Source organism: Poromitra crassiceps (genome assembly GCF_964638095.1).
Source record: "Poromitra crassiceps genome assembly, chromosome: 7".
NCBI classification, from domain to species: domain Eukaryota; kingdom Metazoa; phylum Chordata; class Actinopteri; order Beryciformes; family Melamphaidae; genus Poromitra; species Poromitra crassiceps.
The window spans coordinates 38,751,358-38,776,679 of record NC_139628.1 but is presented as its reverse complement, the minus strand read 5'-3'; the positions used below and the strand labels follow the sequence as shown (position 1 = coordinate 38,776,679).

At 44.2% G+C, this 25,322-nt stretch overlaps 1 protein-coding gene across 1 annotated transcript in view; it reads left to right on the top strand.

The window, feature by feature from the left end:
• ppp1r14bb (protein phosphatase 1, regulatory (inhibitor) subunit 14Bb) overlaps positions 1-24,974 on the top strand; it is a 35,351-nt gene extending 10,377 nt beyond the window's left edge. The window contains exons 2-4 of the mRNA XM_083640604.1: positions 20,566-20,649; positions 20,821-20,853; positions 21,009-24,974. Of these exons, the coding sequence (XP_083496730.1) occupies positions 20,566-20,649; positions 20,821-20,853; positions 21,009-21,077 (186 nt within the window). The 3' untranslated portion in view covers positions 21,078-24,974. The remainder of the gene's footprint in view (positions 1-20,565; positions 20,650-20,820; positions 20,854-21,008) is intronic.
• Positions 24,975-25,322: the final 348 nt, after the last annotated feature.

The following is a 25,322-nucleotide window of genomic DNA, read 5'->3' as shown; positions in this document are numbered from 1 at the left end:
AGGGACTCGCACCTCGACGTGAGCGGTCCACAGTGTCTAGAGATCGATGATGTCTTATTGTGGCGATGTATATAAAGTGTTCACTCTAGTAGCAATGGATGAATGGACAGGTGGATCACAAACAGTGGAGTTGTGTACGTTCCAGCAGGTAGTAACAGAGAGTCCGATGGATTGATAGAAAACACACACACAAGATTGAACTTGAATATAAGACTCTGTTTTGACTTGTGTGGAGTTGTATTGGCACTGTAACGGGTTGCCCTGGTGTCAGTTTCAGGCAGGCAAAGAGCCATTGATGAAAGTTCTGCCAGGAGAGAGAGTATAGGATGGTGGTGCCATGGTGGCTTGATACCCTCCATGACATCTCCAGTGAGAAGCCCAGCTTTGTGAGGCTTTGGTAGTGTCACCCGTTGCTTTGCAGAGGGACATGAACATGGCGCCCACTGACAACTGCAGTGCCCCACTGGTCTGTCAATGGCTCACTCTGGTCAGAGATGGAGGGATGGACAGATGGTAGACGGATGCAAACCACTCAACGAGGTCGAGAAATAATGTTAGAATATCTCTTCTGTTTGTCTGACAGTCATTCACTGAATGACTGAAATTATTGTTTATCTAGCTCAATGGTTGATCAATCGATTAGTCAACCGACAGAAAATTAAGTGATACTTTTTTTGGTATAATCAATTAATCGCTTAGACTAAGTAAAAAAATTATAATAGTAAAATTATCTCGTTCCAGCTTCTTAAATGTGAATATATTCTGGGTTTTTGTCATCTTCTATGACAGGAAACTGATTGTCATTGGGTTGTGGACAGTTGGTCAGGACAAAATACATTTGAGGATGTCATCTTGGGCTGTGGGGAAAAGTTATCAACATTTTTCACAATTTTTGTGACATTTTATATGCCAAATTAAACGATTAGTTGATTAAATAATCGGCAGATTAATCGAGAATGAAAATCGTTAATTGCAGCCCTAGAATATTTTGTAGATGTGTTGAGTGGATTCTGAGCCCCAGGTACATGTCTGGTTCCTATTGTATCCAGTTTTGAATGTATCTTATTTGAATATTTACATTATTGATGTATGGGGATAATTTTGTCAGACAGGCAGACACACAGAGAGGTGAAAGTGTTAGCACAGCGCCACCTCAGTCTCTTATGTAACTGGTGTCACCTCGACAGTCTGGCTTGTCTTTATTGAGAAGCCAGCACTCAGTCAGAACAAATGCAATGCCCTCAATTGAAAATAGAAGCAGAGTAAAAAATACACATAACACTTACGGTACATTTGTGAGCCTGATGTGACTGAGCACCGTTAGCTGGCTGCTTTCTGCTTTCCCTTAATAAGAGCTTTGAGAGGTGTTGCCATGGAAATGGTAATTAGTCCCTCAGCAGGATGGAATGTCGGACCATATTTGGGCAAAGTATACCTTTGTGTGGATGGGTTGATTACAAGTTGTTCATTCAACAGGGAGGGGGTCTCTCTCTGTGTCACACACACACACACACACACACACACACACACACACAGAGTTAACAAATCAACACAAATGTTCAATCATTGATCCAATCTTTCTGTCTCATATCCTAAAATCTGACATAAATGCCACAAAGAACCAAGAAAGGTCGACATCCTTATATAAAAGAATAAATCAATCAATCAATCAAACCTTTATTGGCAGACGCTTGGTCCATAGATGACACATACACAATTACAAAAAGCACATAAGGGCACAATAAAAGAACAAAAGTACATTATAAAAGAGAGTCATACCAGAATTTCCACATATGTGACTGGTATCTCACAGTGCTTAGCCCAGGATCAGTGAGCAAAAAAAACATATTGTGTAATTGCATGAAGACATGAATGGAAGAATGAAGTGGGCAATGTGACCTGTTTCAGTCTGTTTGCTCTTGTTTGTGCCATCTACTGTGGCGTAATAACCCTGTCTAGAGTGGCTGCATCAACAGGTCGATGGAAGAAGAAATCAGTGTATGAAAGTAATAAATGAATGATCATGTTGGGGCAGGTTTATACTCGCTGTCTGCTGCATCTGCTCTGTGGAAATCTGCAACTCAATCTGAAGTACCGGTAGCTTTTTATTCCCACACTGCAGCCAGGTTGGCACAACTTGGCAGGCTGCTATTTGTTTAATTATGGATGAGAAATGCCTCTGATATCTAGAACAAAGTTCACCAAACTACAACTCTAGCAGTCTGGTGTCATGTCATGTCCTCTCTTTTTCTATCCTATCAGTAATAATATACTAAGGAAGGATTAAACATGGAAAGGAAGTGAACGAGGCAAAGCTGGCATGTCCACTGCTAGAGCATAATTAATTAATTTTTAATTAAACCAGGCCAGGCCTGATGAGATCAAGGATCTGTTTCCTGACTGAGCGAGACCTGCTGAAGACAGCTGGAACAAGAAGCAACATTTCATAACAAATAACAACATAGATGATAAAGGAAAGAGAGAGAGAGAGAGATGCAGGGTGCATAAGAAGAGAGTGAGAGGAAAACAATGGCACTCAGTCTAATCCTTTAATTAAACCATTGATAGTCTCTGATTACGTAGACTGTTTTCAACCATGTCTGTCTGTCTGTCTCTTTCTCCATGATAATAGTGGATGTTCTTATGGATTATGAATTTGATCCTGTAGCTGGTTGAGTGGTTGAGAGTATGACCTGATTAGATGGCTAAATGTGTTTCCAGTGTTTGAGAAGTCATAGGTCGCGTTGATGATTGATCCGCTTGATCGAACTATAATGTGCTCTGATCCCCTTTGAAAGCCTACAGATTAGATCCCAAAGACAAAGAATACAAACGCAGTACAAACAAACATGGCAATTCCACAAACTGGTGTGTTTGCAAAGCAGATGAAAGCTGGTGGAAAATGATCAAAATGGCACCAGGTTCCACTGCTGGTATGAAATGCCAGAATAAATGATGTAGCCATTGAGTGAGTGTGAATGAAAGATCAAATGAACTCGTGAAGTTTGTCGTTGGTTGTGTGATATAATGGTAATCTGCTATAATCCTTTGTTTACATCCATTCTCATTTTAATCTGCACGTAATCTCCTCTTTCATTCCAATTGTTGTGGTAATAACTTCCGGCCCATAGAGGAGACGTGTGTGTCTGTTGTCGTCAAAGCAGGCATATGTTTCTACAGACTGAAGGCTACTCTTTATCAGTCAGTCTGGCTCTCTCTCTCTCTCTCTCTCTCTCTCTCTCTCTCTCTGTCTCTCTCTGTCTGTCTCTCTCTCTAGCCGTTTTCACACATGCGTACAGGAAAATTACCTGTAAATCAATATCGGCCATTTCCTGGAATTTCCCTTCACACCTGAGCGCTCGCATGTGTGAATATAGTCGTAAAATAGCCTGTATGTTGGGGGGCGGGGCGGCACTGCGGAGCGGGCAGGGAGCGGAGGAGAGTGGCCTGGGGTCATGACGTGCAAACAAACATGGAGCCGGCATCCACTCTTTTGATAATATTGCTGATGCGCTTTTTCCTCAAACGTAGACGGCGACGCAGACAAATTAAGGCGAAGATGGAAAGGGATATACGTGCGAACAGAAACAGATTCATGTTCGCAGTTTTCTAAACCGGGGACAGATTATGACAGTGTTAAGTACCTCTGCGCTGCTGCGTGAGACTAGAGCCGTCTGGAAGCGAGAGAGACCAGGAGGGAATTTATTTTGGGAAGATGCTCTGAACAATTTTGACGACGTGGAATGGAAGCGTCATTTTCGCATGTCCCGGTGTACGTTCGACTACCTGCTGAGTCTGGTCCGACCTGCACTAACACGCAAGATCACCCGGTGGCGAAAACCACTGGAAGCGCGTTTGCGACTGGCAATAGTGCCTTTGGTCAACACCACCTGAGACAACGCCCACTGATACAGGGAAATGACTGGACCCGTTTCACACTTGTGTCCCTTATCGCGGCATACCGCTCTTCTGACAACCTCGAAACTGGTGAAATGTCCGCGATGACGGGTGAACGCTTATACCGGAAAACAACTTTCACACATGAAGGCATTAGACCGCTTTCCGGTCATTTAGCGGTAAAAAGCGCATGTGTGAAAACGGCTTCAGTGTGTCTCTCTCTCACCCTCTAGTCTTTCTCAAGTATTTTTTCACTCATTTGCTTGCATGGCAATTAGCAACAGATGGAAGAAGAGGAAGGAGCAATCAATTAGTTTGAGAGCACTGCAGACTACTTTTTTCCTATACCCTACTACTACATGCACACCCACACACACGCGCGCACACTGATAGCAGTCAGCGTATTAATTTCTGAAGTGCTCCTATAGATCTCCATAGATCTGCCCCTGTTCTCTGCTGCAGATTACAGAGAGGAGATGGAGAGCGGGGTGGAGGGGAAAGTCAGCACTTGCCTACAGTCTGGTTCACATATTTCATGGGCATGAACGTGAACATGGGGGTTTATAATTAGAATGGGCAGAAGAGAAAGATGGATGTTCTGTGTCAGAAGCTGTGTTTCCATTACAGTTTTTCGCAAAAGAATTGCGATATTTCTACAACTTCGACAATGTACAATTGCGACTTGTAGGCGTTTCCATTGAAGTTGCGTTTGAGTGATTCCCCGTTGCAGCAGCTGCCACAGTGATTACGCACGGGGATCTGCCCCATATCCCGTCCCCTGCATGCTCAAATCCAACCAATGGTCAATGCAAATCCCAACATGAAGTTACAATGCATATAAACGAGCCTGATTATCAATTCAAAAGAAAATGAGTCGCAAAATGTTGCTGGCTGCGTGAATGCAGTCAGCGCGACAGGCAGAGGAAAAAAGGTAGCCTAATAGCCTACAACTGGTCCGATTTAGAGATGGAGGGGGGAAAAGGCTGATTTGGTTCTATAATTGCACCTGAAACGTGTGCAATGTATTAGCCTACTCACAGTCACTGTATTCACTTCAGACAGCACCACCGCACCAGTGTGTGCTTTTCATCCTCTCATCTGGCCGCTGTGCCAAATGCGCGCACACAGGCAGCCTGCTGTCACCATGGACCGATTTCTGCCATTAAACATTATCTAATTTGCCCGGCTACGCTTTTGCATAACACTCGTCTTTCTGCTAGGTAGCGTTGCTTCAAAGTTTTCCACTTGCTGCGGAGGTTTTGACACGGCTATCGAACCTTACTTACCAAACTTATTTTCCGCTCCTTTTCCAAGGGATAATATGGGTCACATGACGTGCAAATGCGAAAAATGTGTTTCCATTACACTTTTGCGATAAACTTCTATATCGACACGTCTGAAAAACCACCTCATGAGAGCGAAAAAACTTTTTGCGATATTTGGGAGGTTTTTCGAAATTCACGTGTTTCCATTACCCAATTTCTATTGCGATATTTAGATTTTGCGCATTTCTGAGGGTAATGGAAACACAACTTGAGAAAGCAGAGGAGATAGAAGCTGGCTTTCCATTCAGGACAGTAGTTTATGTGAATCATCATCACTTTATTTCAAACAAACTGGCAAAGTAAAATGCTTCACTTCCTGTGTGGCAGAAGATTTTTCCCCGGAGGGAAAAAAACCCACATTCTGACAATATGAACAAAACATTTTTTTTATCAGGTTTTTTCCCCATTTTCTCCCTAATTGTACTTGGCCAATTCCATCCGCTGCTCCACCTCCTCTGCCGATCTGGGGAGAGTTGTAGACTGTATGCTTCCTCCGTGTGCACTGCAGTCTCCAGCTGCTTCTTTTCACCTGACAGCGAGGAGTTTCCCCTGGAAGGACGTAGCGCATGGGAGGATCACGCTATTCCACCCCAGTTCCACTCGCCCCTGAACAGGGGGACCAGAGGAGGCACTAGTGCAGCGACCAGGACTCATCCCACCAGCTTCCCACCTGCAAACACGGCCAATTGTGTCTTCTGTAGGAACGTCTGACCAAGCCGCAAGTACCGCTGCCGGGAATTTAACCCGGGTCTCTTCGGTGGTAGGCGAGTGCTTTTACCTTTACACTACCCAGATGCCCCAGCAAAACGTACATTTGTATGAGATGTTGCAGAGTATTTCTTTAAAATTCACTTGACAGTTGATATACACATGTAGCTATTGAAAGAAGACAGGGCGAGTGAGAGGCACAGAAACTGAGAGTGGCTAGCCATTGCGTAGCATAGCATAGTTAGGAGGCATGATAGGAGGAGAGCCACGGTCCTAGCAGCACTGTGCTGTTGCCAGGCCAGTCCAAGTCTTCCAGGCCCGGGCTGGTTGTGAGTGTGACCCTGAGGGACCCGCGCCGCGTCTCTCTCTCTGGAGAGGCTCTGCACAGACATGTCCAGTCAACACACAGAAAGCACTGAACCGTTCAGCCAGGCCAAACAAGACGAGCCCTGAATCATTCAGCCGTGCAGCAAGAACCACGGGCGCTTTTTGGGGGGGTCAAAGGTTGAGTGACATTCTACTTTTTAGCTCTCTGAAGTCTGAATAGTTTTTGGGCAAAGTGTGTGTGCCTCTTTGTTTTGTGTTGTGTGTGTGTGTGTGTGTGTGTGGGCATTGGCGTTTGGCATCATTGCATTTCTGGAATGTGTATTGCAGATGCGGGGAAATTCTAGGGATCAGAATACACGAATAAAAAAATAATTTCACAGGTGAGTCACTTTATTAACCTTGTGAGGCAGCTGGATTCACGTGAGATCATGACATCATGATCACATGACAAATCCATCTTGCCACTCTCCAATCTGTTGGTTTGAATCCCAAACCACTAGTGGTTCAGACCAATCAGCATCCTATGAGGCAGCTATGGGCATGCTTTAGGTGTGAACAAGCCTCTGATAGACAGATGGTTCTTCATCCAATCACCTGCCAGGTATTTTTTTAAAGTGCCTGCCCCTTTGAAACGGTTTCCCGTGTGACTCGTTCCCGGACGGTTATGTGAAAACAAACCCATCTGGCAGCGTCAGGTTACCACCACTTTATAGGAAGATGGCACAATGTATTGGACATCTTCTCACACACATTCATTACATTATTAGCTTAGCTGGTGGTTTTCAGCCCAGCTGCAGTCATGTAAACCAAACTGCTCAGCGCTTTAGAAACACAACATTAACAAACCAGGAAGGAGTCCGATTTTTAGGTCATGGAAGAGCTCCGACTTAGTCATGGAAAGTAAGTCATGCAATAGTCATGGAATTTTACATTAGTGTGTGTGTGTGTGTGTGTGTGTGTGTGTGTGTGCGGCATTTAGAGTGAGTGAGCATTTAACTTGAACTTCTGACATTGTGGTTGGAAGCAGAGTTTGGCCATGTGGCAGTTTTCACAGGCAACAACCGTATATTACTGTGTGCTGCTGTAATGCTGCTCCATACTCCAAGGTCATTGCTAAGAAAGAAACCAGTGATTGTCGGCTGATATTTAAAACCTTGACTATGTCACCAATGGTGATGTTATGGACGACACTGTTGCATATTTACATCCAATAGCTCCATAGTCCAACCAGGCCAAAATCAATAGCTGTGGTTTGAAATGGCCATTCCCTCCTTTGCTAAGATATCACTTTACTGTATATTACTCTATATCTCTTGGACACCGCTAACTCTAGTCTATATATACACACACACACACTACTGTCACCTAATTACAGTGCAAGAACTTCCAAAACGACTCTTGTCTACCTCCTAATTACAGTGGTGGATGTATCCAGGCATGGTGAAGATCCAGGCTGAGCATTTGGAGCGCACAATAAGCCTACAGGAACCCACACAGCACTGGGACACAATAGCTTTCCCACAGACTTGTCACCAGACTCCGCTCTGGTTCTCTCTACTTTACATGAGCGAGCTGTCCTCTTCCGCCTTGAGCGTTTTATCTTCCCTGAGATAACGACGAGGCTGAAAGAGCTACAGAGTAGACGCAAAAGAAGCTTATGCTATTATACATATACAAGTCATTGAGCCATCTGAATATAAAGGATATTTTGGGAGCTTGTTAGCAACTTAGCAATGCCTGCTTCCCCAAGAAGCCCACAGAAGATAATGCTGCTACTGATCATTTGAAGTGGACGCTGTGTTCTAGATTTACATTTTAGACATAGAGTGATGTAAGTTAACATCGATGAATCACTGTAATTACAGTACACGTACTGTAGCCTAATGATAGGGAAAGGCAAGGAAGAACTATAGTTGTCTCTGTTTCAGTAGAGCGTCATGTAGAGGCAGGATTGAAGGCTTTTGCACACAAAGTCCGTATTTTTCGTCGGAAATTGTCGCACGTTTTAAAATAAATACGACCTCATATTGTGTCACTCACGTTTACACACGGACTCCGAAAACCTTCATTGTGACGTCATCGGTGATGTCATAAGAGGTTGTGATGTCATCAATGATGTCATGAAAGCAGAGGTGACATCATGGACAGCTGTATGTTGCCAGCTGCAGGACAGGTGAAGTATGCCATCAAGGAGCAGCCAGGGCAAGGCCACGCAGCGGGCGAGCTGCGTATGTGAGCTGCAGGGCCAGCTCGGCGAGCTGCAGGGCGGGCGACCCCGCGCGGCGGGTGAGCCTATCGAATCGAGCGCACGAGATGCCTAGTAAGACACAAAAGAGAGAATGTTGGCAATTTGTACACCTTACACCAAAGCTGCACTGAATAGTGCAAGAGAGAGAGTGAGATGAATAAATAAAGGGATAAATGAGAGTTTCTAGTTGATATCCTTGCTGTAAGCAGGCTATAAAGGGCTAGTGTCCTCTAGAGTGAGAGTGGCGTCAGCGGAGGACCAAAATGCGTGACCCATTAGCCAATGAACAGCCAGGAAAGGGTCTCACGCTACTTTTGAATGCTAAAATAAAGCTGATAATGTACAATTTTATTCAAAAAAAAAAAAAAAAAACTTTCAAAGTACAACACAAACTGTCCATTTTGCTGCAACTCGACAGTGCTGCTTAATCCAGGACCTTACTTCCTGGAACTCTTGAGAGTAAAAAACTGGTCCATTGGAGTGAATGGAGATGTCGCGACTCTTCTACATGTATATACCCGGCTCTGGCTCTACTGTAGTACATTATCTGGTTTGCCTCCTGGCCTCCTTTCTGTCTGTTTTCCTGATTCAAAACAGGACATCATCTTCTTCCTGGGAGGAAGTACAGCCAACTGATTAGATGTGCAATAGAGATGTAGATCAACAACAACACACACGCACACGGCACGGCACACAAAACCACACACAAAATGAAGGCGCGCACGCACACACACACACACACACACACACACACACACACACACACACACACCCACACACACCCAGACTGGATTCAGCACATTGCATTGTATTGATTATTGATTGGCTGCTGGGGTTCATGGCATCTGAGGGCACATTTTCATTAGACTCACACTAGTCAAAGCCGCTCATCACTTATCTTAATTGTACACACACACACACACACACACACACACACACACACACACACACACACACACACACACAGTCAATCCCATTGTGCTTCTGTCAACTCTGCCCTCTCAAATTCTGTCTCTGCTCTCTCTCACACACACACTCAAGTCACACACACACACACACACACACACACACATTCTCTCTCACACGCTCAGCCAGCCATTTCCCATGGATATCGCTCTCCCTCCCCTCCCCCGCTATCTCCCGAGGTCACGTGACCAGACAGGAAGTATCTGGCTGAGCTGTTGTGTTAACCCTCTCACTGCCGACCACCAGCAGAGAGACAAACTCACACATCTCACAGCTTGAAAACCTTTTTTTTTTTCTGGGGACCGAGCGGAAACTGGACCAGAGGCGTTTGAGTGGAGAGACCTAGATGGAAGCCGGCCACAGCGATGCGTTTGTTTTTCTAAGACCTGCAGATTCCTGATAAGCAGTCGTGTGTGTGTGTGTGTGTGTGTGTGTGTGTGTGTGTGTGAGAGAGAGAGAGAGAGAGACACAGCGGGCGATAGAAGAGATGGAAAGGTGATGACTGACACAATGCAGCCATAATCCCTACACCCTCGTTGACCTCTTGTTGACTCCCTGTTCAAACCTGGTATTAACATGCGTCTTGGCCATGATCCGATCACAAGTGGACAGTTCTATGTACAGGTGTGAACGCACCCCCAAGGCTTATTGAGAAATGAGGACGCGTTGCGATCCGATCGTTCAGACCACATTCGTAGGTGGTTTGGACCGCGTGTGGCCACATTCTCACGTGTGTGTACGCAATGTGTTTTGCGGGCCACATTGAAGGACCGCCGACTAAACTGGCGTCCTCTGTGTAAGCGAATCTCCAGTTGGTTCTCACAGATGGCGTAAGCCGGCTTTGTTCACGCGTCGTCTGAAAATTCGGAAAAGCCCATGAAGATATATTACAACTGCGTCAAACATCTCGGGCGATTTCATTCAGATGCGTCTTGTTTTGATTTTGCCCGCACGCCAAGGTCTTTGCAAACTTCTGTGTGTCCCATACTATGACTCATATAAGAAATGTCATGCAGCAGCAAGGTGGCCCATAACTGCCGACACACACACGCACACACACACACACACACACACACACACACACACAGAGATGGTGATTTATCAGAGAGACAGCACAGTGCAGCAATGCAAGAGCAGAAAGGTATCAAAGGAGACACAGATAAAAGCATAGAGGACCAACAGTTTTTTTTTTTTTTTAGGAAGAGAAAAATGGCGATCCAGGAAGAGGGTTTGAGCCCAGTACTTTTCCACAATGTCCATGCCTGCTGTATGGTCGGCCGTGTGTCTAACAGACTGTGCTAAGCAGATGGCAGCTCTAGTAGACCAAACAATCAGAGCAGATTAAACCTTTTCTGAACTAGCAGGGCACTCACAGAGCTCCGCCAAGGCCAATAGTTTGTGCTATTATTGCTCGTTTGTGAGGCTTGTTCGTGAGTGAAATCGGATCCGCTCCTAAATTGGATTGGTTTCCTTCCTTGGTCCATGCTACACCCTTCCACAAAGTTTCATGACAATCGACAGACTGTAGTTTTTCCATAATCCTGCTAACAGACAGACCGACAACCTAACCTCTTTGTCGGAGGTAATAACTGGTAATTGTTAATTTTCATAGAAATAAATGGCTGCTTTTCGTTCTTTGTTACCACCAACATATTATATAGTGATTCAGCCTATATCCGGTTCATTTAAGCTTTTTACATTTGCTGTTCTAACACTCAGTGTCTGCTAGGTCTTTCCTGGGAAAACTCCTCCGCCACAGAGGAAGTGATGCGTTTTACGTTTCCGGATAGTTTGGAACAAACAGAAGAACCGTGTAGTTAACATGAGCAGCGACAGACAGGCTGAACAGACAAAGAAAAGAGCGGCAAACTTCATCAACAGAAAATCCAAAGAAAAAGACGTTGCAGTACGGACACACTGTTGGATTGACGGGTGATCGCTGGGAAGTGCAGTGCAGAAACACAACAAAGGTGGAGACAAAAGCACCTTAAACTTAAACTTTTTAACACGTCAGCTTTATCCTTTTATTTTGACCAGGAAAAATGCTGCTAACTTGTCTGGTGTCATTCAGGCAAAATTGAACGTATGATGTATGAAAATATTACCAGAATCATTGTAATCGTCTGTTTCTTTACCATCTCTTGTTTCTTCTCTGTCTGTCTCCCCCCCCCCATTTTTTTGCTTGGTATCAGACTTCAAAAATCCATAATCACCGAACATCTAATCTGTCGTGAAGATGATTTCTGCTCTTTGAAATGAAACTCTCCCATTGGCTTGCAGCGACCCTCCAGCTTGTCCAGCTCTCTCCTATCTGGCCATCTCTCCATCTTGTTCTTGTTATCATGTATCTTCCCTCCGTTTCCTCCTTTCACCCACTCCGCCCACGCCCTTATCTTTCCCTCGGCACACTCCACTGGAGGAGATGGCGTGCTCTTTCTGTCTGTGATGCACTGATCATCCCATTTCACAACACATACTGTTTGTAACTGCTGAACCTTTGACCCAGTGCTAAGGGTGTGTAATCTGGCTATCGTCTGGATTTTAACTATTCCGATTCCGATTCTGCTCATCGATTCCGATTCTTTGAGGGACAGCGCGTCACAGGTCACATACTTAATTCAGATATTTTTGAAACTATTACATAATCATATTATCATAACATTGCTTGTCGTTTATTATGAACTTTTGTAAATATTAACATTTTATTTAAAAAAATGTATACAATTTTAATAGTGGTCCGTGTCCGCCACTTAATATGTTCGGGTGGGAACTCTGATTTCAAGTATCTTCTGCATGCAAAATTTGTTTAGGAATCAATAAGCAGATTCCTTTTCGATTTCTTTTGAGTTTCGATTCCCTTGGAATCAGAATTTTGCCATCTGGTCCAATTTGGAAGCGTTTCTCGGTGCCCATCCCTACCCAGGCCAGTACTGATCATGAGATAAAAAATTATGAAGATGATGCAATACAACTTAAAAAAATCCATTTAAGAGATCTTTAATTTCATGACGTGACTCTTGGATTTAAAGTTAGTGTATGGGAACCTCTCTGATACCAGCACCACACTTTAGCCTGGTATTACTGATGTAGAAGTGGGAAGTCAGTGTCTGTCTGTGTGTGTGTGGACCCATTTATGTCGATGGTGTGGACACACCATGTCCTCTCAACTGTGAGAACTGAAACGAACACTGAAACTATCTCGTGTGCGTGTGTGTGTGTGTGTGTGTGTGTGTGTGAGAGAGAGTATATATAGAACTGTGCAGTAGAAAGCCATTATCAGCATGCATGCATTTTCTTTGTACCTGATCATTGTGACAAGTCGACCAAGGCAAGGGTAATAATAGTTATGACATGCATACACACTGCAAACACTTGAACCCCTTAGTACTGCATAGAAACGAATATTCAAGAACAAAGAGCAGTATAGAGTACAAGATAATCTCTGCTTTATTCTTTCCTGATGGATGCATAAGGCTGAGTAAGCAAAGTGAGTCCAAACCTACACACAGGGAAGTGTGGCTGTATGGGGTCTTTGTTTAGCGCCACGCGGCCTACTTTTCCTACTGCTTCCTCCTTCCTGCTGCTCCGACCATCTCTTCCCTCTGTCTCCAGCTTCCTTCCTCTCTCTCTGTCTCTCTCTCTCTGTCTCTCTCCCTCCCTCTCTCTCTCCCTCTCTCTCTCTCTCTCTCTCTCTGTCTCTCTCCCTCTCTCTCTGTCTCTCTCTCCCTCCCTCTCTCTCTCTCTCTCTCTCTCCCTCCCTCTCTCTCTCTCTTCCTTTACCTCAGTGCTGCTAGCCAAAACATTTGTTCTGTTCTTATTACGAGAGTGGGCTCTCCGCTATCCTGAAGTCTATTTCTCAGGAGGAAAGCGAGTCTGACCATCCATCAGCCAGTTTGAACCGTGTCCAAGGGGGCGATGCCTTTTGACGGAGCCAAATTCTGCTAATAAAGTATGAGCAACAAATGGCTTAAACCTTAAGCCTATTAAAACATCCATACCTCCATCTCAGGGACTTGAAAAGTATTAAAACAAAAGTTGATAAATCAATTTAGCTAAAATCAAGGCTCTTAAAAAGTATTACAAAGTCTTAATCGTCATTTGAGAGGTATTCAATTTTGTAGCTATTGTGCTGATGCCATTAAATCAGCATATGATATCGTGCCATATCGCCCGCAGGCGCAGACCCCTGAATTGAATAGATATTGTATCCGGGCAGACTATAATATCAGCAAATATCGTATCGTTGTCCGAAGAATCTATATAATATCGTATCCTGATGAAACCCCTATCGCTGATGTGACGAATAGAATATATTGAAAAAGTCTTAGAAAAATGTCTTAAAAGGTATTGAATTGAACTTACTTACTCTTTACCTTTTGTGTTTCCTTAACTGGTCTCTACTGCTGTCTTTCTGGCTGTCTTACACATAAACAGCTTATACTGATATGATCACAGGTTTCTGTTTTAGCACGTGATCTCTGTTGTCCCTGGCAGACATGAGTGTGATCCCTGTAGGTGTGACCTACTAACTCTTCTACACTCCCAACATGAACCTCCCTCATATAGAGTGCTATGCCTCACCTCATAGCACTCAATATGGATTTATATTTTCAATTAAATAGCCACATGCATGCATATCCATATTTCCCCAGCCAAATTCATTTTTACAGTAAAGAAAAAGGCTATTAAAGGAGAATTTCGTTTTTTTTTAACCTGGAGCCATTTCCTGGCATTAATTGTGATTTGGCCACTCACCTAGCGATGTCTGCAGCGTTTCTGGGCGTCCTAGCGTTGTTTTGAGATCAATATCGTCCAAGTCAGTCGTAAAATGGAGTTGATTTGGGGCCAAGTGGTAGCCTGTATTTCCTGCATCTAAATAGCTATTTTTCTTCCCGTTTTCGCCACATATCGCCGTAATCAGATCCGTCAACATCCAGCCGAGTGTTATTTCACCCCAGGCTGTTTCCTGGACTGCACAGGGATCAAATTACCTCAAACGTGATCTAGGTCACCAAGTCTCGTGAAGTCCCGCGATACTTTCCTGACGACTGGCCAAATACAGGCAGGACGCTTTGCGGTCGTGGTATTAGCGTAACCTATGTGGGGTTTGGCGTAACCTATGTGGGATTCGAAATAACGAAGGTTATGCCAAACCCCACATAGGTTACGCCAAACCCCACATAGGTTACGCTAAAACCACGACCGCAAAGCGTCCTGCCTGTATTTGGCCAGTCGACAGGAAAGTATCGCGGGACTTCACGAGACTTGGTGACCTAGATCACGTTTGAGGTAATTTGATCCCTGTGCAGTCCAGGAAACAGCCTGGGGTGAAATAACACTCGGCTGGATGTTGACGGATCAGATTACGGCGATATTTGGCGAAAAAGGGAAGAAAAATAGCTATTTAGATGCAGGAAATACAGGCTCACACTTGGCCCCAAATCAACTCCACTTTACGACTGACTTGGACGCTATTGATATCAAAACAACGCTAGGACGCCCAGATACGCCGCGGGGATCACCTGGTGAGTGGACAAATCATAATTAATGGCAGGAGATGGCTCCAGGTTCGAAAAAACCGAAATTCTCCTTTAAATGATGGCTGGCTCCCTGCCAAAGTGGACGGTTGAGAACACAAACTCACTGGTGGCTGGTGGGACTTTCCCATGTAACATGGGAAATGGGAAGTATAGGGAAAACATCTGAGTAACATCATGATGTTGTTACTGATATGTTTTCCATATATTTCACATCAACATTGTTTAGGTCTCAAATGCAGCCCACAGCTGGATTGTCGGACTGTCTCGACTGAAGTACAGTAGTCCAAAAATGATACTGGAAGAGTTCATCGACACAAGTAAAGCACGTTTTCATCTGATCTGAGGCCAGCTAAGAGACTCTGTTTATAGATTGTTAGCTTGCAAATCTCTTCTCTAACTGAACTTCCTTGAGGAATCTGCGGCTCGACCCCCCGCTTCTCTCTCATCGCCTCCCTTCCCAGAGATGTTTACAATCCTCACCGTGGGCCTTTTCACTGGAACACGAGGGCACCACTGACCTACTTGTGAGTGTATCAGTAGCTGTGTGTGTCCGCTCCCTGACAGAGCACTATCTGCTGTTTGATCTGTCCAAGCCTGTACACCCCCCTGTGAGAGAAATAGTACTATGACTTGGAGCTACACACACACACACACACACTGTCACCATAATAGTATTATTTAGGGGTGTGTGAATCTTTGGGGGTATCGTCATGATTCTATTCTATTTGAATTCCTGTGGTCCCGATTCCCGATTCAAAATCAATTCTCGATTCAGTACATAGGGGCATTTCAGGATCTACTCCAGTCTGCTGTGTGCTAAGAAATAAAAAGAATAGAGTGTGTAAGATTATGTACTTTTATTTATTTGAAAAAGTTGTATCAACTGATTGCCATAATGTAAACACAGACACAGTATACACACAAAGGCAACCCTAAGACAAAAGGTAACCTTTATTCATGCGAAACTTGCACAAATAAAAATGTATGACTTCCAAAGTGTTGGATACATTAAGGTCAATGAGTTTCAGGTGGACTGAAAAGATTCTCAGTGTAGGACAGGATGAATCGGATAGTTTTAACTCCAAAACTACTTTGAATTGGTTCCAGACTACTTTTCACACAACCCCCTCAGTATGTGTGAATGCCCTGTAGCCATCTTTCAGCCTGATTTGAACTCATATCAAATCGGCTGCCAGAAGAAAGAAAAAGCCTAGACAGTTAGTCTGGTCCAGTAAGCTGCTCTGAAGGTTTATTTTGAAATCCTCCATCCCTCGTGATTCCCTGCGTTCTTTGTGTCTCCTCTCTGAAGCCTGTCTTCTGGCCTTTTTCAACACTGCTCCTCCTCTCTCTCTCTCTCTCTCTCTCTCTCTCTCTCTCTCTCTCTCTCTCTCTCTCTCTCTCTCTCTCTCTCTCTCCACTCAGCAGCTCCCTCTCTCCCTCCTCCCCCCCTCTCTCACATGTAACACCCTCTCTCAATTCAGTTTCCATTCATTGCCATAATTGCATGGAACTGAACCAGTTATCCAAAGCTAGTCGGTAGATCACAATGGGCAATGGGAATATATTTTTAAATAAAACAATTCTGTCTTTGTATGTATTTCGGTCTCTGTCTCATCTCTGTCTGTCCCTCTCTCCCTCTCTCTCTATGGCCAAATAAATTCAGGATTGGGGCAATCCCCATCTACTGGTTCAGAACATCACTCATCCCTCTCTCCCCCCTCTCGCTCTCCCCTCTCTCTCTCCCCCCTCTCCTCTCGCTCTCCCCTCTCTCTCCCCCCCCCTCTCTCTCTCTCTCCCCTCGCTCTCTCTCTCGGCCTCTCTCTATCTGGCAGTAGCACATGGTGCCCACATGTTGTGCAGAGAACAGCCTTTGTGTCAGATTCATCAGCCTCTGTGTGTGTGTGTGTGTGTGTGTGTGTGTGAGAATCACAGGCAGCTTTAATATGTCTGCAGTATCAGCTTGTCCATGTCTGGGAGTGTGTGTGTGTGCACCTTTGTGTCTGTCTGCCACTGCTTAAATACATGGTACAGCAGCTCTCTCTGAATGTGGGCTTGTTCTGAGAGAGAGGGTGTACCTCCTTTTGCCTCTGCGGCTTACTGTATAAAGGTCCTTACACACCGGGAGCGTTTTTTTCCCCCCACCGTGCGATTAATTTGCACGTCAATATTATTTTTCAAACCTATATCAGTCAATGCGACCGTGCATACCAACGGCGAGGTTTCGCTGAGCGTTATTGCGGTGTTTATTTTTTCGGACCACGGTCGATTTTTCAGAAATTCGTGTCCGACGTGTACACATCTGTTGCTGTGATTGACAGCTGGGTCAAAATTCGCATAGCTCTTTTTGTGTAACAGCCTTAAGTGTGTGTGTGCGGGGCTGGGCAACATATCGATATTATCTCGATACCGTGATATGAGACTAGATGTCGTCGTCTTAGATTTTGGATATGGTAATATCGTGCTATGGCATAAGTGTTGTCTTTTCCTGGTTTGAAAGGTTGTATTACAGTAGAGTAAAGGGATGTCATTTTCTGAACTTACCAGACTGTTCTAGCTGTTCTATTATTTGCCTTTACCCACTTAGTCATTATATCCAGTATCCACATTACTGATGATTATTATCAAAAATCTCATTGTGTAAATAAATATTTTGTGAAAGCACCAATAGTCATCCTTACAATATTCTTCTATAATGGATTGATAGGTATTGGCTAAAATATCGTGATATTTGATTTTGTCCATATTGCCCAGCCCTAGTGTGCACATTTTTTACATTTTTTTTGTCTGTGTTGCTTCTTACAGAATATGTCTGCATGTCAGCGTGTGTGTGTGTGTGTGTGTTCCCGTCGCTGCTGACAGTAAGTCTGTCTGTCACCTCTGTCACTATCTCACACGCACAGCCTCTCCTGCTCAGACCTATTAATGGCAGTTTTATAATTCTATAATCTGTATGTGAGGTGTGTGTCACGGAGAAAGGAAGTCTGTAGTCCTGAAAACACTTTCTGAGCAAAGAACTGTTGTTGTAGAGTAGACACAGTCACACACACACACACACACACACACACACACACACACACACACACACACGTCTGTCAAATGTTAATGTGCATTTGTGTCAACTCACAACACAAGTGTAGTTCTCTCCTTCTCCCCTTTCTCTCAGTCTCCTTCTCTCTCTCTCTCCTCCTCTCCCTCCCACCCTCTCCCTCTCTCTCTCCCCCTGCCCTCTCCCTCTCTCTCTCTCTCTCTCTCTCCCCCTGCCCTCTCTCTCTCTCTCTCTCCCCCCCCCCCCCTGTGTGTGTTGGGGTGGGGGGCAGTTGGGCAGGTGCAGAGACAGCTGGTGTGGGCAACTCTAACCGAGGGGGAGGATGAGGAAGAGCGAGCAAGAGAGAGAGATTACTAGAGAATGGCATGAATGTAGGGTAGCAATTGAGTTGGAAAAGAGGGGAAATGCGTGTGTGTGTGTGTGTGTGTGTGCGCGCGCGCGGCACCGTGTGTGTGTGTGTGCGCGCGCGCGCGCGGCACCGTGTGTGTGTGTGTGTGTGTGTGTGTTGCAGTAAGCAGTGGTGGACTGCTTTGATGGCACGCACTGAGCCAAAGTGTGTAAGTGAGACAGATGGAGAGAGAGAGAGAGGGAGAGGGCGGCTGTTAAAGCACTTTTTATTGAACCAGCCAACTTAATCAGAGGAAAAGAAGGAGTGAAAGAAAGAGAGAAGGCGTGGCGAGGAGGAAGAGGGAGGACGAGAGAGGGAGAGAGAGAGAACACATTCTCTTCTAGAGGGAGAGAGAGAGAGAAAAGGCACTTAGAGAAAGCCACATACTCACACTTAAGCTTATTAAAAGACTGACATAATCTCCTTCCTAGAAGTTACACCCTTAAAATGTATTTCCAAAAACACAATTTCTTTTTGGAAAACAATATTAGCTGACTACCTTCATCACTTCATACTCGAAAAGCACGACTGATTATGCTTAAAATTGAAATTTGATAAGCTAAAGTCTTTAGATAGCTAATATCAGTAATAACCCATTATGGAGATTTGAATTTGATGCCAGTGATGACCCCCCCCCCCCTCCCAATATCTTATTTAGGAACATTTCTCACACTGTTTTTCTTGTCTCTCCTCTTGTCTCTCTCTGGAGACTCGGTCCATGTGAGGGGATGGAAGGGCAGCGCCCCCTAGTGTTCTGGGCCGGACCTCCATCAGTCAACATAACCACACCACGCAGGCATCTAGAAATGCCAGTGTGCAGTGTGCACTACTGGGGCCACTTCCAAGGCAGCTTCATAACATAAACACAGACGCTAAGAATACACCAACCAACCCTATAAATGTCCAAACATAATAAGCACATGTACTTGAAAATTACTATTTTTAACAGAATGCAACACTAGAATTAAGTCTGTGGAATAAGTGACACCTTGTATTTGCACCATGCATTATTCTATATAAGTAGCCACAAACTATGGCTGGGCTCTTGAAAGCTGTTTTATATGGTGTATTTGGTCAGGAGGAACACAAGTGGAGCTGGCAAACTCTATAGGGCAACGCTGGCTAAACTCTTTTGGTTGTCGCCTTCATGTCGGCCACATACAGACAAATATATGGAGTCGTGGGCTAAACAATGTTGAGTGTGGCAGTTTTCAAACGGTTATGGTTTTTAGACCTGTGCCATCAAAAAAATCTATCAAAATAACTATCACACTACTGAACATTTAATTGTTACAGTAGTTTATTGATGTGCTCACCTATTACTTACAATGGGTATTTGTGTATTTTTTTTTTAAATGTTCCTTTCAATGTATTGGTTTCTGTGCCAAGCGGTTAAGACCGAGATAAGTATTATTATTTAAAAAATTTGCTTTAAAGAATTTCAAAATAAAAGGCAGTCTCCAACATTCCTCCACAACTCAGTGAATAGGCTACTGTGTTCAAGCCAGGCCCAAGTGTCCACCTTATGATGCAATGTGTAAATCTGTTGATAGGCTAATACAGTTAAAACAGGCAGAAATGGTCAACTATTTCTATTCTCGATAATTTCACCAAAATTAGTATTTTATTTATCCCCGGAGAGAAATTCTGGCATTGCAGCAGCAGTTTACAACATAACTTGTAACAAAAACACTCAATGAGGTAGGAGAAAACTTAGAAAACAATTGATACATATTTACAACTACTACTAACAGGCAGCGCTCTTGCATTGCAATAGGCATTTCTCTGTAAGTGTCCACTATTACTATGGCATGTGTACACTGTAAGTACAAAATGGCAATGTGGACAAAAAGTGTGCAATGTGCATTGTGAATTTAATAGTGTCTTCATAGGAGGAGAGGAGAAAGGGAGAGGTAGTAAGAGAGAGGAGGAGTCTCCTCTCTGCATGTAGGGGAGTCATTATGCTTATGGTGGTGGGCAGGAAAGACCTCCTGTAACGCTCCTTACTGCAGCGGAGCTGAAAACACATGGTCAATCTATCTATATACAAGGTACCTAAAAAAGAATGCTTTTCTTTTTAATCTCAATGCGTTCTATTTCTGTGTGTGTGTGTGTTACAGGAGGAGGCCATTCCAGAGCTGGAGATAGATGTGGATGAATTGCTGGACATGCCCAGTGACGTCGAGCGGGCAGCCAGGGTCAAGGTGTGATGCGCACGTACATGCACACACACACACACACACACACACACACACACACACACACACACACACACACACATATGCAAAAGGAAACGCACACATACTGTACATGTCAGTAACATAAACACAAAGTATAATTCACTAATTGTCTAACTGTCTGTGATTGTCTTGCAGGAACTAGTGGTTGACTGTTTTAAGCCTACTGAGGTAAGACATGTCTTTCATTTTCCTTCCTTTCCCCCCTGCCTCCCTCCCTATCCCCATCCCCAGACTATGCAACTTCACATCTATCAAATGTTTCTTGTTTGTTTGTTTGTTTGTTTGACCCCTGCGTGTCTTTTGTCCCTCCCGTCTTCCCGTAGGTCTTCGTCTCAGAACTGCTCGACAAGATCCGAGGGATGCAGAAGCTCTCCACGCCTCAGAAGAAATGATTGCGTCCCTCCGTTTTCCCCTCCGTCCATCCCTCCATCCTCGGCCCTCACCTCTCGCCTTCCTAGCGCTCCCCGTCCTGTTAGTTTCCTGTCCTGTTATTCAGTGTCTCTCGCTCTCTCTCTCTCTGTCAGAGGGAGGCAGAAGTTCTCCGTGAAATAATGTCACTGGACCTCATTCGTTCTTGTCTCTCACCCGCCTCCGTCTCTGTCTCTTCTCCTTCCTTCCCTCCATCGCTCCCACAGAACGAACGGAATTGGGCGTCTTCCCTCGTTGCCTGGATCCCAGCCCCAATGAATCGCCTTTATGTTTAGTTGACGAACCGCCTTTTTCAAACCGGCGATTTGTCGTGTTCTGGGCGTCTGGAAGTCTGGAAGTCGATGTGATTTTTGTTTGGGGAATGAACACCACTTTTATGATTTTTGAAGTATAAATGATGTGATCACCAAAAATCGCGATTTTCAAAAGATGCTTCAAAAATCAGAAAAGTGAAGATTATCTTGCTGAACACAAAGCAATTCCATTAACTTTTGTTACTGCAGACCTTATTTCAGGCATGTCACCAAAATCCCCATTAAAAAATCCCATAGACTTCCAGGCAATGCTAACTTCCAGGTTTTAGGACTCATTCCTGCCTCATTTGGTTTTCTCCTCCTCCTGCTTGCCTTCCTCTTCCTTCTGCCCCGCCCACATCCCCACCGCAAGAAGAAGAGGAGCTGAGATCAATTGCATTATTCCTGTTATTCCTGGGACATTATTCCTGTTATTCCTGGGACATTATTCCCGTTATTCCTGAGAGGACAGCAAGAGAGGGAGTGAGACGGAATAAGAGACAAGAAGAAGAGGGAAGTGAAAGCCAAGAGGAGCGAGGAGGAAGAGTTAGCGATGGAGGAGGATGGGGGCGGGAGGAGGGGGACTGCCAATCAGATCTAAGCAGGGCTTACATCTCAACCAATGAGATTGTTTTGTTTTTCTATGTTATTTGTAAGGGGTTTCAACTTGTTGTAAATGATCTAGCTACCGGCCATGTTTAAACTATGACTATTATTCTCTTTATTTAGTTGTTTACTGGTTCGGTTTGAGGGCGTGGGGAATAGTCACATGACTTGATTTGTGCTTATAAAATGACTTGTCGTTTTTGCGAGTCACGCTTATTCCCAACACCAGCCCTCCCTCCTAATCTAAGGCATTTTCTACAGTGGTGCGTTACTTTGAACCCCCCCCAGTGAACAGACTTGACTTTTTTTTCTTTTTCTTCACGAGGCTCGTCTGGTAAAGACAGCGGCGGTTGAAAGTCTGCACTATGTCATTCTGGGAAGGAAATCTGAACCTCCGACCAAAAAGGAGTGTATGGTATATCTTCAGCGCGGCATAATTGTCCCAAGAGGAAAATTTGATCCCTGGAACACAGGCTGGAAAACAAGTCAGTGGTTGGCTGTGGTGGTCGTACCCTCCCACCACATTAAGAGTAAAAAATCTTGCTTTGTGGCAAGAATAGAAACAGGTTATTTTAGGTGGGGGCACGCTTGCGAATAATTTGAAGTCTTTGCAATGAAAGAGTGATATCCCCCCCCCACCCCCCTCCCTGAAATGTGCAGTGCAGCTTTAAGCAGTGGTTCTCAATGTGGGGTCCATTCTGGACAAAATCAGATCTAAAAATAAGAGGGTCTCTGATAATAATAAATAATCTTTGTCTCTGATATGAAAAAGGTTGAGAATCAATGCCTTAAAGCAGAGGCGCCCTAGAGGCCGATGCCAGATATGACGGATTATAGAGACGGTGCATTCCAGGCTCTGCCAATAGTATGAAATGGTATTCTTCCGCTCTCCTAAATGACAGCTTGTGATTGGTTGTCTCTCCAGGTTATGAAACTTCATTGGCTCCTAATTCTCCTAAGGGGGCGTGGCAGTGGTGAAACGGATACAGGAAGTGACTGGGAGTTGCAATCTCTCTATAATCCATCGTTTCTGCCGATGCTGTCCAGCCTGCACATACATGTGTACGTCTGCATTGCTAAGTGCTACGTGTGTGTGTGAATGATTGCGTGCGTGCGTGTGTGTGTGTTGCTGCATAATGTATGGCAACATTATTATAGGAGTGTTTTCTGGCCTGTATATTCTGCTGTTCTGTACGACAAATTAGATTTTTAGTGTAGGACTGGTTCCTGTTTTTTGTTTTTTTTGTTTTGTTTTTTATGCATCTTGTTACACACACTGACAGTCCGACAGGGGGACCCAGAACAAAGCTGCCTTGTTTTCTTTCTTTCTTTCTCTGTCTCTCTCTCTCTCCCCTTTTTCTTAAGACATTTTGCCCAGCACATTGTTTTCTTTCGGTTGGCCCGAGGTCCGTTCAGAGCGCTCAACACGTACGCGGAAGCTTTGAAAACGGCGTGCGAGGGCAGCGTCGGCGAGCTGCCTCTGAACTTCCTCAGGCTGTCGCCCAATGGGAGGGTTGGATGGGAGGAGGAAAACGGGAGGGGGAGGGGACAGGCCACTGGAAAATTGAAGCGATTTAAATGCATTATCTCTCTCTCTCTCTCTCTCATATACACACAGGCCACCCTTGGGGCGGTTCCAACGGAAACACATTTACAAACCACAGCTGCCTCTCTCACAGATGTGCACACTGGCACCATCCCTCTGTCTCTCTCACTTTGCCAAACACTTTCCTCCACACATACACACAGAGAGAGAGGGAGAGAGGTCCTTGGCTGTGACACAAGCGCTCAGTGTTTCCCCGCTGCAGCTGCCAATCATCTCCAAGAATAAGCCATCTGTTCCTGGTTCGGAGCCAATCGGATGAGAGAACGAGGTCCCATCGGCCAATGGGAGAAGCAGCAGGATTTGCCGTGATTCCTGTGGCCAATCGCTAACACCTGCGGCGAGAGCAGACTTCCACTATGGGCTCTCTGTCTCTCTCAGCACCACACACACACACACACACACACGCTGGCCCATTTCTGTCTTGCTGCTCTGTCATTTCTTCTTGGTATCCTCCCATCTATTTTCATCCCTCCATCCTTCTTCTACCCCTCCTTCACTCCCATTTATTTTTCTTCTTTTTTAACAGATGTTGCCTTAGGTATTATTTATGTTACACAAACCAAATAAACGGGAGACATTCATTTTTAAAAAGGTAACGCAAACCGGTAAAAACGTGTGTTACCTAGCAGAACTAGAGAGAATCTAGGATATTCTGTCTGCCGCTCCTTTTCTTCTCTTATTTTGAAAAATAAAAGGAGATTCTGTTATTATTTTTATTTAATTTTTTTAGAAGTGAGTGTTTAATACTTAAACCTTGATACAGTGGTTTTGTTTAGATAAACAATGTTCTATACATTTACCGTTTGACTGGTACATACTGGTCTGTTTTTATTGTGATCATGACACTTATTGATGCTGGGCCTTGGATTAACGTGCGTGTGTGTGTAGCGGGGGGGGGGGGGGGGGGGGCATTTAGATGCTCTTTGGTGCGATTGCTTTTGCCTGCCTGGAGGGGATGGGTGGGGGGAATGGGGAAAATCTGGTCTGCATTTTATTGGAGACATTTTAATTGGTTGAACTGTACCAGGCAAGCTCAATCAGTCACTGGATTTTCATTTCTAAATCCAGGTTTGGATTATACCTTCTTAGACTGTTATTGAAAGGTTGTTTTGTTTTTTTTACTGTTGGGGAAAATTGCAAAAAATAAAAAATGAAATGAAAAAAATATATATATACTGATTATTATCATTGAGGTTAAATACAAGAGCTAAACCGTGCTGATTAGTGGAGTGGTGTTTTTTGGACAATGTTTAAATCAAACCAACAAAGAAATGTAGCAATATCAACAACAGGTCTTGTTTTTGCCCAGTTTTGTTACACTTTTATGCAACTTTAATAAAAACATGTAAAATTTACCATTTCTGTTTTGTTTTTTCCTTTTCCCCCCTTTGCTTTTCTGTTGGATTTTCCATTCTATGCAAGTCGACAGACACCTAGAAGGGTTTTGATGCCACCTTCTGCCTATGTGCAGTATTACAACTGCAACAGAAAAGACTACACTAAAATGAAAATATGAATGTTTGGTGGGGTGGACATCTATTATATTCACATTCTATTATATTTTAATTGCAGAAATGAGTGGCAGGAGGAGCATGAGTTGCTCTAATAGTAGTAGTAGTTGTTCTAATCTAAATGATCCTGTCTTGTATTATTATTATTTTGTTATTGTTGTTGTGACCGAGCGTTATCTACATTATTATTAA